The sequence below is a fragment of the Poromitra crassiceps genome (assembly GCF_964638095.1).
Source record: "Poromitra crassiceps genome assembly, chromosome: 3".
Classification (NCBI taxonomy): Eukaryota; Metazoa; Chordata; class Actinopteri; order Beryciformes; family Melamphaidae; genus Poromitra; species Poromitra crassiceps.
In genome coordinates, this window is record NC_139625.1 from 36548207 (window position 1) to 36561771 (window position 13565).

The 13565-nt window shown below is 43.0% G+C and overlaps 1 protein-coding gene across 1 annotated transcript in view; it reads right to left on the minus strand.

Annotated features, from left to right (window-relative positions):
* arhgef10 (Rho guanine nucleotide exchange factor (GEF) 10) overlaps positions 1-13565 on the minus strand; it is a 119363-nt gene that overhangs the window by 47341 nt on the left and 58457 nt on the right. Inside the window, exons 16-19 of the mRNA XM_083633843.1 lie at positions 12865-13035; positions 11458-11603; positions 10139-10326; positions 1934-2049 (exon numbers count right to left, since the gene is read on the minus strand). Coding sequence (XP_083489969.1) covers positions 1934-2049; positions 10139-10326; positions 11458-11603; positions 12865-13035 — 621 coding nt within the window. The remainder of the gene's footprint in view (positions 1-1933; positions 2050-10138; positions 10327-11457; positions 11604-12864; positions 13036-13565) is intronic.

A 13565-nucleotide genomic window follows, 5' to 3' on the forward strand; every position in this document is an offset into this window, starting at 1 on the left:
AAATTTACTTTGTATAATTTGCTTACGCTTGCCATATTCTTTTTTTTTTTTAGCTGAATCCCTCAGCTTAGGGAAATATATTGCCTGAGGGACAAACTTAAGTTTGAAACTTAAGGTAGTTTATGCAACCGGGCACTGAAACTCAGCGTTTGGGGAGGAAATGTTCACACTCCTACCCCCCCCCCCCCCCCCCCCCCCCACGTTGTCTCCCTGCCTGGCTCCAGTCCAGTCTATGAGACACAATATGTCTCTCTGTTAGCCTCTCTGCTTCTGACAGGCCTACCAGTGCAGCACAAACATAGCCTCACACACTCATGCTGCGCTCTGGATAATACACATCCATCCCAGGCGCACAGACGGGTGTGTGTGTGTGTGTGTGTGTGTGTGTGTGTGTGTGTGTGTGTGTGTGTGCCTGTGTGTATGTGTGTGTGTGTGCCTGTATGTGTGTGTGTGTGTGTCAGTGTGTGTGTGTGTGTGTGTGTGTGTGTGTGTGTGTGTGTGTGTGTGTGTGTGGCCAGAGGCAGATATAGCCCAAATGAAGAGTTGAGGGACTTCCTAAGACAAATAGTCCACGCTGGCACATTCCACTGCTATATGCCTACAAGACTGCCGAGCATTCATAGAAACCTGAGGTGAAACTTGGTGAATGTGATTTTAAAAGTCCTGGGGAACCGTGGAGGAAAGTTTGCCAACGTCCATTTCTGTTTGGCTTGCAAGAATGTATTTTAGCTATTCCAAAATACCGCATTCCCAGACAAATACTGAAAATACAGAAAAATGAAAACGATATTGCTTGTGTATTTTGTACTGTATTTGCCTTGATCCCGTCTTCTTGCCCTCTCTATCATTATCAACTGATGTCTTTCTGTATGGGTTATGATGTGGGGATTAGCCGTATTTTAATACCCATTTTGAAACCAAATTTCCCTCAAGATACTATAAAGAATTCAACTGGCATGAATTTAATTAGTTTATTTGAGTCCTTGTGTTGAGTGCAGTCATACCTGGTAGTTGTAGTTTATGTGAGTCCTTGTGTTGAATGCAGTCATACCTGGTAGTTGTAGTTTATGTGAGTCCTTGTGTTGAGTGCAGTCATACCTGGTAGTCGTAGTTTATGTGAGTCCTTAGGCTCGTTTGAGATGAGCAAGTTCTGCGCAGATTCGTTGCTTGCCCCGTTGCATGATGGTTAGAAAAATTGTCCGACTTGCTCCGCCTGCGTGAGCCATGGGACTCTCGTGAGAGCGAGGCGGGCGCAGATTTGGAGTGAGGCGCCGCAGTTGCTCCCCACCAAACTGCACAGCTCAGAGGATGACGAGAAATGCGTCAAGCTGAGCACCCATTGGTTCAACACAGGTGCATCACAAACCCACAGTGAAGTGTAGAAACTTTAATTTTATATATATTCCAAGCTGCCACTCCATATTTTACATAAATGCCACTTGTAATGCCTACATTAAAATAAAAATAAGTCATCTGAAGGGCTGGGTCATTTGAGCAGTGAGTGTGGGTGGCGCTAATGCATGTTTTAATTTGTTTACAAACTGTAAAACAAAACTGTAGAAGAAGAAAAGCAGCAGTGAGTGTGTGCAGTCGGGGGTGTTCGACTTGCTGACGCCTCGCCAGACTGCGCTCGGCTGCTCTTGTCTGCTTTCCAGTCAACTCAAACGAGCCTCTTGTGTTGAGTGCAGTCATACCTGGTAGTTGTAGTTTATGTGAGTCCTTCTGTGTTGAGTGCAGTCATACCTGGTAGTTGTAGTTTATGTGAGTCCTTGTGTTGAGTGCAGTCATACCTGGTAGTTGTAGTTTATGTGAGTCCTTCTGTGTTGAGTGCAGTCATACCTGGTAGTTGTAGTTTATGTGAGTCCTTGTGTTGAGTGCAGTCATACCTGGTAGTTGTAGTTTATGTGAGTCCTTGTGTTGAGTGCAGTCATACCTGGTAGTTGCCTTTGAGGCTGCTGATCATGCTGGAGATCTGGTTGACCAGGCTGAGGTCATGGATCAGGTTCTGCAGGTCCTGGTACAGTTGGCCTGGGCCCATGTACAGTTTGCCTACGCAGAAATACACAAGCACAAAAGTCATTAACATTTGTTCTCCAGCGATGTTGGCTGAAGGAAATCAATGTATATATATATATATATATATATATATATATATATATATATATATATATATATATATATATATATATACATTGATTTATATATATATATATATATATATATATATATACACATTGATTTCCTTCAGCCAACATCGCTGGAGAACAAATGTTATAAATTACTTTTGTGCTTATATATATATACATACATACACACACACACACACACACACACACACACACACACACACACACACACACACACACACACACACACACACACACACACACACACACACACACACGGTATATATATATATAGATATGTGATGTGTGTGTATATATATATGTGTGTGTCTGTGTGTGTGTGTGTTTCAAGGCTTTAATTGGCAACTACTATTACCATATATAGTAGTGATTCATAGCTCTAAAATGTAGAAAATGTCTATGCTGATATGCAGCAAAAAGAAGGAAGCTATACTGAACTTACAGGTGGTAATAAATGTGAACTGTGACCCTGACATAAAGTGTGTGATAAACAGAACCGCACTGAAGAGTGAGGTCAGCGTGATGAGAGTTTGAGTTCAAATCAGACAGTCAGGACAATCAATAAAAGGACAATCAGTCAGTTTCCCATGGGGAGCTGTGACAGTTCTGCAAACCTGGCAGTGGATTTCACCCGTGGACCGGAGTACAGACTCACTCCCAAGAATATCATTAACTAACACTAGCTTTGACAAGCCACTCAAATACAGTGTTGTTGGTGAGCATATACTGTATCTTCCTTTCTGCTCACACTTGCATATCGAAACTGTGTATGTTTCTATGTGTATGGCTGTATATCTAAACTGTGTATGTTTCTATGTGTATGGCTGTATATCTAAACTGTGTATGTTTCTATGTGTATGGCTGTAATCTAAACTGTGTATGTTTCTATGTGTATGGCTGTATATCTAAACTGTGTATGTTTCTATGTGTATGGCTGTATATCTAAACTGTGTATGTTTCTATGTGTATGGCTGTAATCTAAACTGTGTATGTTTCTATGTGTATGGCTGTAATCTAAACTGTGTATGTTTCTATGTGTATGGCTGTAATCTAAACTGTGTATGTTTCTATGTGTATGGCTGTATATCTAAACTGTGTATGTTTCTATGTGTATGGCTGTAATCTAAACTGTGTATGTTTCTATGTGTATGGCTGTAATCTAAACTGTGTATGTTTCTATGTGTATGGCTGTATATCTAAACTGTGTATGTTTCTATGTGTATGGCTGTATATCTAAACTGTGTATGTTTCTATGTGTATGGCTGTAATCTAAACTGTGTATGTTTCTATGTGTATGGCTGTATATCTAAACTGTGTATGTTTCTATGTGTATGGCTGTATATCTAAACTGTGTATGTTTCTATGTGTATGGCTGTATATCTAAACTGTGTATGTTTCTATGTGTATGGCTGTATATCTAAACTGTGTATGTTTCTATGTGTATGGCTGTATATCTAAACTGTGTATGTTTCTATGTGTATGGCTGTATATCTAAACTGTGTATGTTTCTATGTGTATGGCTGTATATCTAAACTGTGTATGTTTCTATGTGTATGGCTGTAATCTAAACTGTGTATGTTTCTATGTGTATGGCTGTATATCTAAACTGTGTATGTTTCTATGTGTATGGCTGTATATCTAAACTGTGTATGTTTCTATGTGTATGGCTGTAATCTAAACTGTGTATGTTTCTATGTGTATGGCTGTATATCTAAACTGTGTATGTTTCTATGTGTATGGCTGTAATCTAAACTGTGTATGTTTCTATGTGTATGGCTGTATATCTAAACTGTGTATGTTTCTATGTGTATGGCTGTAATCTAAACTGTGTATGTTTCTATGTGTATGGCTGTATATCTAAACTGTGTATGTTTCTATGTGTATGGCTGTATATCTAAACTGTGTATGTTTCTATGTGTATGGCTGTATTTTGTGCTTGTGCCCTGCATAACAAACATAACAGTTGTATGTGATGTGATTCTGTATGAAATAAGAAACAACAAGCTGCTATGTGCGTAAACAAAGCACTGCCACACAGAACACACCACAGAGCCGGACACATCAGAGGTATCCTGCAGGCTCTGCCAGGCCAACAGTCTCTCACTCACACACACATACTGTACACAGACACACGCACGCACGCACGCACGCACAGACACACCCACACACACACACACACACACACACACACGCACGCACGCACGCACGCACGCACGCACACGCACACACACACACACACACACACACACACACACACACACACACACACACACACAGAACAGCACATAAGGAGAATCCCTCTGGCCAAAGCTGCCAACATGTTACACCTTGTTACAGACCGTCTAATGTGCAGAAGTAAAGCTCTTGTACAAACAAACATTTTCAAACCCAAAACCCAAGATGACATCCTCAAATGTCTTGTTCTGTCCACAACTCAAAGATATTCAGTTTACTGTCGTAGAGAAGTAAACAAACCAGAAAATATTCACATTTAAGAAGCTGGAATAAGAGAATGTTAATCCCCCCACCCTTACAAAATTACTCAAACCGATTATCAAAATAGTTGGCGATTAATATAATAGTTGACAATGAATCGATTAATCATTGCAGCTCTACATTTCAGTGCAAGTGATTGTATCGAATGCACAGTATCCTCCACAACAGTTAGACGGCTTGCTGGGCAGGAAAGAGTTAAGTGAATGGTATTTTCCTTTCTGGCAGCAGTTTGCTTTGAGCTGCCTGTGCTTCTGCCAGTCTACTTTCTCTCCTCCACCTCCTTCTCCTCCCTCTCTTCTTCTTCTTCTTCTTCTACAATGGTCATTGAGCCTGCCCTGGTGCTCTGGCTCCATGGCAACACAGCCCAGGCTTCCGCTGGACGGACAGGGAAACTTTAGCCCTTGCTTTGCACCTCGCCCAGCTACTCCGCATTCATTGGTGGTCCCCTTTGCACAAAAGGAATGATTTTAAAATGTCTTTGAATACAGGAGGCTGCTTACAGACTGAGAAAATACTTTGTCATCCTTACACACATAAGAATGCATAAGCAGCAACATACAAATACACACACAGAACACAACAGGCGTACAGTTGTGTGTATACTGTAGGTTAGGGATGTAGCAATGTCGTAATAATATAGTAATAATAATATACGATTTTAAGTTTTTTTTTTAAAGGAAATTCAGAAGCACAAATACTCAAAAGGAGTATCATGAGTCATGACACAATAAAATCCCAGAGGATAGCACTTAAAGCATGACTTAAAACACTTATTTCCAGAGTGGTTCTCGATGGAAACAATACAAAACAGAAACAAACAAGTCCAAGAGACAGACACATTGCACAATATACAGTGATATCAAGCAGATCATCAGACTGTGGTTGTACTGGTCAGCTTCCAGGTATGAATGTGCGTACGAATCTGAACATGGCACTCCTGAAAATGAGAGCATTTCTCTCAGTGAGACTTCCCCCTGTCTAAATAAAGGTTTAAAAAAAATCAAAGCAACCACAATTATCGTACCATAAGCTTTCCTTGTAATACCGCCCGTGCCCACGATATGTTATGCAATATGTGCATCACGCCACTACAGATAAGCGCAAATGTGTAAATGTTCTCATATTAGTTTCAGTTTCAGTTCAATAAAGTAATATTTCTTCTTCAATGCAAAATACTTGTTTTCTCAATAAATACTTGTCTAATGGGGCTGTATGAAATGTTCATGGCTCATGTGACTCAGTGAGCGCTGAGACACAGCAGGTCAGGACACAAACACACTTCCTCTATGGTGTGTCATGCCTGGAACATACCAGTATCATCAGAGCTATGAGAGTCAAGTCTAGTCTAGTCTAGTCTAGTCTAGTTATGATAGGACTCACTATGTCACATTCTCATTCTCAGAAAAGGAATTGAACTTCATGTCACACAGACTGGGTAAGTAGGGCACTGGAGTGGAGTCAACATAACAGATTATTATTCTAAACTATGAGGCTTTTCGTTTTGTTTCAAACACAACCTCTCTGGTTCAAGTGTAAATCAAACTGGCTCATAGCTTGAATCTGAATGAGTTATTTGGCTGTCTGTTTATTTATACCAAGCCCTGTGTTATATGCCGCGCCCACTGGGGATCTGATTCTGTGCTAGCATGACTAATACTGCTATATCACAAGTGACTCACAAGATAAACTTCCACTTTACCTACTTGAAGACAGGAATGATCATCCCTCAAATCAAACAAATCCAATGGTGGCCAAGAAACCATTCCTACTACAAAAGCAAAACATTCCCAGGGCACAGGGTAGATTTTGATGTGCTTTACAGACTTACATTGGCATTTAGCCTATTCCTACCATCCCTGAATTGACCATTCTCCCTGGCTGGGAATGAGAGGGGACTGGACTGTGGAACCCATTTCAACCCACGTCCCCCTTCCTCAATGGCTCTTTGTGTGAGTGCCAAATGCCAACACATTTCCAACAAACCAGGCTCACAATAACCTGGTGCATCTTCAAGACCAGAAGCAAGTCAGTCACGGCAGCAATTATACACCTCCTGACAAAAAAAGCACAATATGTTTACAAATGGCATACTGGCTGTAAGAACAGATTGAGCCTTTTGTAGGTTGAAATAAGCCATCTTCATGGTGGTCTCTGATTACTATGCGGTGTGGAAAAGACATGATGTAAGCAGAGAGACGCGGGAGGTGACATCATGTGCTGGACAGTCTTTTCATTGGCTCCTAGCAGGCTGGTCGCCGAGCTGCTTTTGGCTGAACACAGTGGACTGCAGAAGCTATTGTTCCCACTTGCTAAAGGTTCCTGGACGATGCACACTAGAGATGAAATTGTATGAAAATGTCATATCACAATTATAGTGAAAAATGATCACGTTATGGTTAAAATGTGCTGGAAATGTTCAAAAAGAATTGATACACTTTTATACTGAAAACTCAGAGACTGTTGCTAACTTTGGTTGATGTTGGTTACCATGTTTTTCAAAGCACTAATCAAACATCTGCTTCTCTCTGTGAATTCATTTCTGTTTTGCACAATAACAGTGATCTAACCTCTGTAATTCCCCTAATTACAGCTCATTAACAATATCAACAAACACTACAAAAGCAGACTTTTGGAGAATATAACAGAAGATACACACAAATTCAGTGTGTCAAAGTCTCTCACACTCCTCCCCCCCACACACACACACAGAGTATGGATTGGTAAGTGAATAACCCAACCAGAGTTACTGGTTGTCATACACTGATTCAGCTCAGTCAAGTGAATTTACAATTTCATCGAGTAAAATCCGTCCACAGCTATGACACTTGGCCAAAATGCCCACAAGAAGCCCATTGCCAAATCAACTTCAAATGTCAAAATCAACTTCATCTTCTAATTCAATTAGCGACCAATAGAGAGAATAGGACAATACAGTGAGGCCATATGGCCTTCCTCAGGACTTAAAGGAGAGTGTGTGTAGGCTTCTGTCATATCGGGTTATGAACCTGTGTAGCTACAGTATGTCAGTCGCAGCCGCTGGAGTTCCAGCAGTCAGACCAGATGTTACACAGGTCTGTCTGAGCTGTTCGCTAAGCCCTGCTAGGCTAAAGTAGGCCTATGCTGATGGCTTAGCCATCATAGCCCTGTGGGGTATCACAGGGGGGCAGATGGCCTAACAGGGGATGGATGGGTGACTCAGAGGGCATGGCAGAGAGAGGTGGCTGAGCTGGAGGAGAGAGAGGAGGGAATAGTGGTGGACGTAGAGTGAAATGGTTTAAGACAGGGGAGTAAGAGGGCAAGAGTTAAGGTTACTTCCGCCCATCCCCTGGTAAGAGGACCGCATTATGGACCATCTACTTGACCTAGGCCGGGTTATCTGCTTACTAGTAACAACTACAAAAACAGCAGCAGTGTCCTATTGACTTTCATTTACAGACTAGGCTTTTATCCAAGTGCGTGTGGGATGAAATACACCCTGGCCATTACTGAACTGTAAAGTGGGCTGTATGCTATATAGCACATAAAAAGCCAGTAACATTAGGGTTTAGGTAGGAGATGAATGTCAATGCTCCTGGTTGCAAAAGCCTGGAACATTATGCAATTGCATTCCAGATGGTATATTAGATATTAGAGAGAGAGAGAGAGAGAGAGAGAGAGAGAGAGAGAGAGAGAGACACACACACACACAGAGACAGAGAGAGAGAGAGAAAGAGAAAGAGAGAGACAGAGCGAAAGAAAAAGGGTGGTGGTGGAGGAGGGTCAGAGTGTCGTGTGTACGGTAATTGAGTGGTGCTAACTCCAGCCCACGATCATGAGGAAGAGAAAATATAACCTTCAGCACCCATGCATAATACAGCATCAAAACACTCACCACCTGAGCATAATACAGCATCAAAACACTCATACAGCATCAAAACACTCACCACCTGAGCATAATACAGCATCAAAACACTCACCACCTGAGCATAATACAGCATCAAAACACTCACCACCTGAGCATAATACAGCATCAAAACACTCACCACCTGAGCATAATACAGCATCAAAACACTCACCACCTGAGCATAATACAGCATCAAGACACTCACCACCTGAGCATAATACAGCACCAAGACACTCACCACCTGAGCATAATACAGCATCAAAACACTCACCACCTGAGCATAATACAGCATCAAAACACTCACCACCTGAGCATAATACAGCATCAAAACACTCACCACCTGAGCATAATACAGCATCAAGACACTCACCACCTGAGCATAATACAGCATCAAGACACTCACCACCTGAGCATAATACAGCATCAAAACACTCACCACCTGAGCATAATACAGCATCAAGACACTCACCACCTGAGCATAATACAGCATCAAAACACTCACCACCTGAGCATAATACAGCATCAAGACACTCACCACCTGAGCATAATACAGCATCAAGACACTCACCACCTGAGCATAATACAGCATCAAAACACTCACCACCTGAGCATAATACAGCATCAAAACACTCACCACCTGAGCATAATACAGTATCAAAACACTCACCACCTGAGCATAATACAGCATCAAAACACTCACCACCGGAGCATAATACAGCATCAAAACACTCACCACCGGAGCACACCACCAGCCAGGCAATGAATGATGACTAGCATTACCTACAGTACATGCACACACACACGCACGCACGCACGCACACGCACATACACACATGTATGATGAAAACAAATCTAGATCATAGAATGAAAAAGTGCAGGGCTTTGACCATAATCATACAGTCCAGTTAAGGCTCTTGCTTGTCTGATCGGGGCCTTTTTAAGTGGCTGAGCAGCTGTCTGTGACAGGGGAGAGCCCAGTGGAAAGACTGAGCAGCTGTCTGTGACAGGGGAGAGCCCAGTGGAAAGACTGAACTCACTGGGCCAAGCAGCCAGAGCTGCCTGGAGGAACTTGCTTATGGAGGAAAAGAAACACACACTCAATGGATGGATGGTCTCTGCAGGCTGGGGCTGACCCCATTTTTCAAATGACTACGGTAAATGCCCAGCAAGAAAGAACGGTCAGCAATTTATTGCGTGGGACATTTTATCATAATGATGTAGGTCTTAACATAAATTGACTCAATAAAATAATTGCGATAATTTGTTTGCCAGGGCTGCAAGTAATAATACTAATAATTGCAGTAATAATAATTGTCTTGGCAGAGAGAGCCATACTTAAAAGTGGGCACTTAATAACCAGTAGCCTGTGGGATATATATGCAAGCAGAGAGACCATTACCTTAAATCATGACTATGGACTTCATTAAACAGTCTCCAAAGTGACATGGGATCAAACCGTGACCTTGGCCTTATTAGCACCAGAGCTGAGGTGGCCTCTATGACGTTTGACCCCAGACCTTTTTCACCCCGCTTTGTCAGCGCTGATGCTTCTACAGAGAGAGAGAGACACGTGCGCAGTCAAAATGACTTCATGTGATACTGTGGTCCGTACTTGGCTTAGCGTTGATGACCACCTTCTCTCCAGAGTGGGGTGCTTGGTAGCGGCTGTTGTCGGCCATGTCCTCGCTGGATCCAAACTCCAGCACCTCCACCAAGCTCAAGGGGACGCTCCACTTTAGAAGGAACTTCTGGCCCAGTGGGGCGTTGCCGCTGCCACTCCCACTGCCATCCTGACTGCATCTGGATAGAGCGGGAATACATGGAAATTACACAACATGGCGTTGAAGGTAGAATGGAGTAACTACAGTATGGTTCATGTTGTCAGTATCCTGTTTTGTGGAGAATAGACTTCTTCCTCTGTATTGTGTGAGGAGGAGTTATGTGGGTGCAAGGAAATGTGTGGGTAGGAAATTCGAAGAATGAAGATGAGTGTCAAAGGAGAAGGTCTATGACTGCCAGGTTTGCAAGGTACTGTAAAAGCATGGGAATAACAGTCATCTACAACAGTAGATTTTTGCACAAGTCAAAGAAGCTTTGTCAGAGGCAGTGTTTGGTGATCTTTTGTTGTAATTATAGGGCACAAGCAGGAAACTTTTACTCCCGGTTCAGTGCTGTCCATCTGTCTCTCGGTTAAATTCCAAGCCACAGTGGGAACATAAGCCCTTGTTCACACAGGACGCCGAACATAAGTAGAACTGAAGCTTGAAGCAGGCACAAGCTGAACGGACGCCTAACCGTTCACACAAGAAGCCTTCTCTTTTCCTCTCAGCGCCTAGTCTCGTGCCTTGAACCCGCCCACAACTCCCATTGACTTCATGCCTGGCTTCACGCGTCACGCTTGGAAAATAGGAGTGAATCCTGAACGATCGCTTGAACAAGGCGTGAGCGTGGCTTCGGCGAGGCTTCAGCGTGACACGCGTGTGGGTGGTGTGAACGGCCTCGCCTGTTAACAAGGACGCCTAAATGAAACTTGTGGGTTCAGCGTAGGTAGAGCTTAGGCTGAGCGTTACTTCGGCGTCCTGTGTGAACGGGGGCTAAGGGTCCAACTCAGACAACCAGCATGGCCAAATATCACCCCAAGCACAGCATACCCAGTTTGAGTTTTACCAACTCTCCCTTTACTTGTGAATTTCAGTTCAGTTCAGTTTACTTTGAGATATACTGGTCATGGTGGAAAACCCTTGTTTCACCAAATATCCTCTTAGAATATATATACATTACAAAGTGTATTATTCAAAACAAGCCTCCACATGCAATAAACAGTTTCTAAAAATGCCAAATGACATTGTACAGTATGTTGTACCCAGGGATGGGAAAGGTGCAAATTAAGGCAGAGATATAAGCACAGGTCTGGTTTGCGGTGGCTCTTACCGGACATTGGGCGTAGAGCACATGAGCACATCGTTGAGCAGGAAGAGGCGTCGCTCCTTGGTTTTGATGATCTCGCCGCGCTCGTTGTAGACCGTCTCCACCATGTCGTCTGAGCGGATCAGGTAGCGACTGCCGTTACTCAGGAGCTAAGGGATGGGGATGCCAAGTCAGAGGTCAAAAGCAGGTAAAAACAGTGATTCAAAGGATTTAAAAGACAATTCTGCTGATATTTTTAGACAAATTATTTTCAAATTGTTCCGTGCCCTTTAGAGGATATAGCCTACTGTAAACACATTCTTCTATACAGATGCCAGAGGGGGTGGCTGTAGATAGACAAATGGACACATAATTATAGATTGGGGAATGCTGGTCTTCTGTGCACATGTTCTGCTAAGCCACGCTCTAAAAATATCCAATTCAGTCAAGAGGATACTTGGTAGAAAATGCAAAGCTCCAGTCCCTGATATGCCACCCACACAGGGACATTAAGAGAGATGCCACAACATGTGCTCAACGAATCAAATAACAATTTGAACCTTGAATTAAAGGTATACTATGCAACTTAAAAAAAAATGTTTTTATCCTTATAGAAAAGTTTCCCCTCAAAAACATCAATTCTAACACACTAAATACTGTCGCAGTGTGTTTGTGGTCAGATGCTGCCCCGTGCCTGATTTTGGTGGTCTTTACATTTTGTTTGGCTGTGCCGGGATGTATTTGAGCGGATAAATTGTGTAGAGGTCCACGTGGGGCTGTATAACGCCCAGCCAATAACATCGCTCACAGCGCAACAGCCCAGCCAATAGCATCGCTAAGATGTTCTGAGACTGGATCGCATCAGCACAGCGGAGTCAGCATGGGCTAAAACCAGGAAATGGAGTTTCTCACCAGTGCATTTTGGAGCTCACCTCGATGGTTTGGAGGTAGGTGTGTGTTTATTTGTGATTTTATAACATAACCGCTGTGAAACTATCAGGAAAAAAGTGTAATCCCTGCGTTTGAACGGTTTACCGGCGCTCTCTCTCTTTCTCCACATAAACACATCCTCGCTCGACCACATAAACACAGAACACAGCAAAACAACGTCCCACCACGAAAATACACACAGGGCGCGGTGTCTCTCAACATAAACACACTGCCACTGTAGAAAATGGTCCGTAATGGCCCACCATCAGGCCTGTTGCATAGTATACCTTTAAATATTCTTGAGAAGTGGGAAAGGTGAATCACCAAGTCCAGACAATTTCTCGCTTTGACAGATGAGTCTTTAGCATAAAGAAATAAATCTTCATGAATACAGACAAACTACAAGACATGTGATCCTCTCCAAGCCACGGCTAGGGCGTCACTCTATTCACATTCAGGTGTATATCAGTGCACACAGTGCGTGTGTCAGAGCGGGCAGACCTTGTTGAGGTAGCGTTCGTTCATGGCCTTGGCGATGTGACGGATCTCGCAGCGCTGGTCGGCTTCCCTCTTCTTCTCGTTGAGCTTCTCGGCCAGCGTCTCCAGCTCGGTCAGGGCCATCTGCAGGGCCAGGCGGTCTGCATGGCCCACCGGAGTGTTCTTCAGCATGTCCTGATGGGGACACGCAGATGAGCCACACATTAGTTATTCATTCATTCATTCATTCACTATCAACTTTACCAGTACTTTAACAGCACCATGTATGTAATGTTGAGATGGGAAAAGGTTGCTCTACACTCATGAAACATGAACACCAATACATTTTGTCTATCTTTCTATCTCCATTTATTTGTTTATGTGATACACAGCACAGTTTAGTGTCTAGTATCCAAACTTTTGAACTGGCTCTAATTAGAATTTGCATCAATTACTTAGTTTAGACTGTATGAAGCAGTGTAATATATTAGCATATTCTGTCAGAGGTTTTCTGTTAGAGAGAGGAAGGAATAGCAAATATGTGAGGGCAAATGGGAGCAGGATCAAGAGAGATCCAAGGAAACTATTTCCCCTTGGTGCATCTCCCTATCCTTCCCCTTGAGGTATCATGTTTCCAAAAGCACGGTGCTTTGATTCATGGGTATGGCGCTCCCTCTGCTGGTGAATGTGCACAATGCACCCTCCATGGGCATAATGCACCGTCC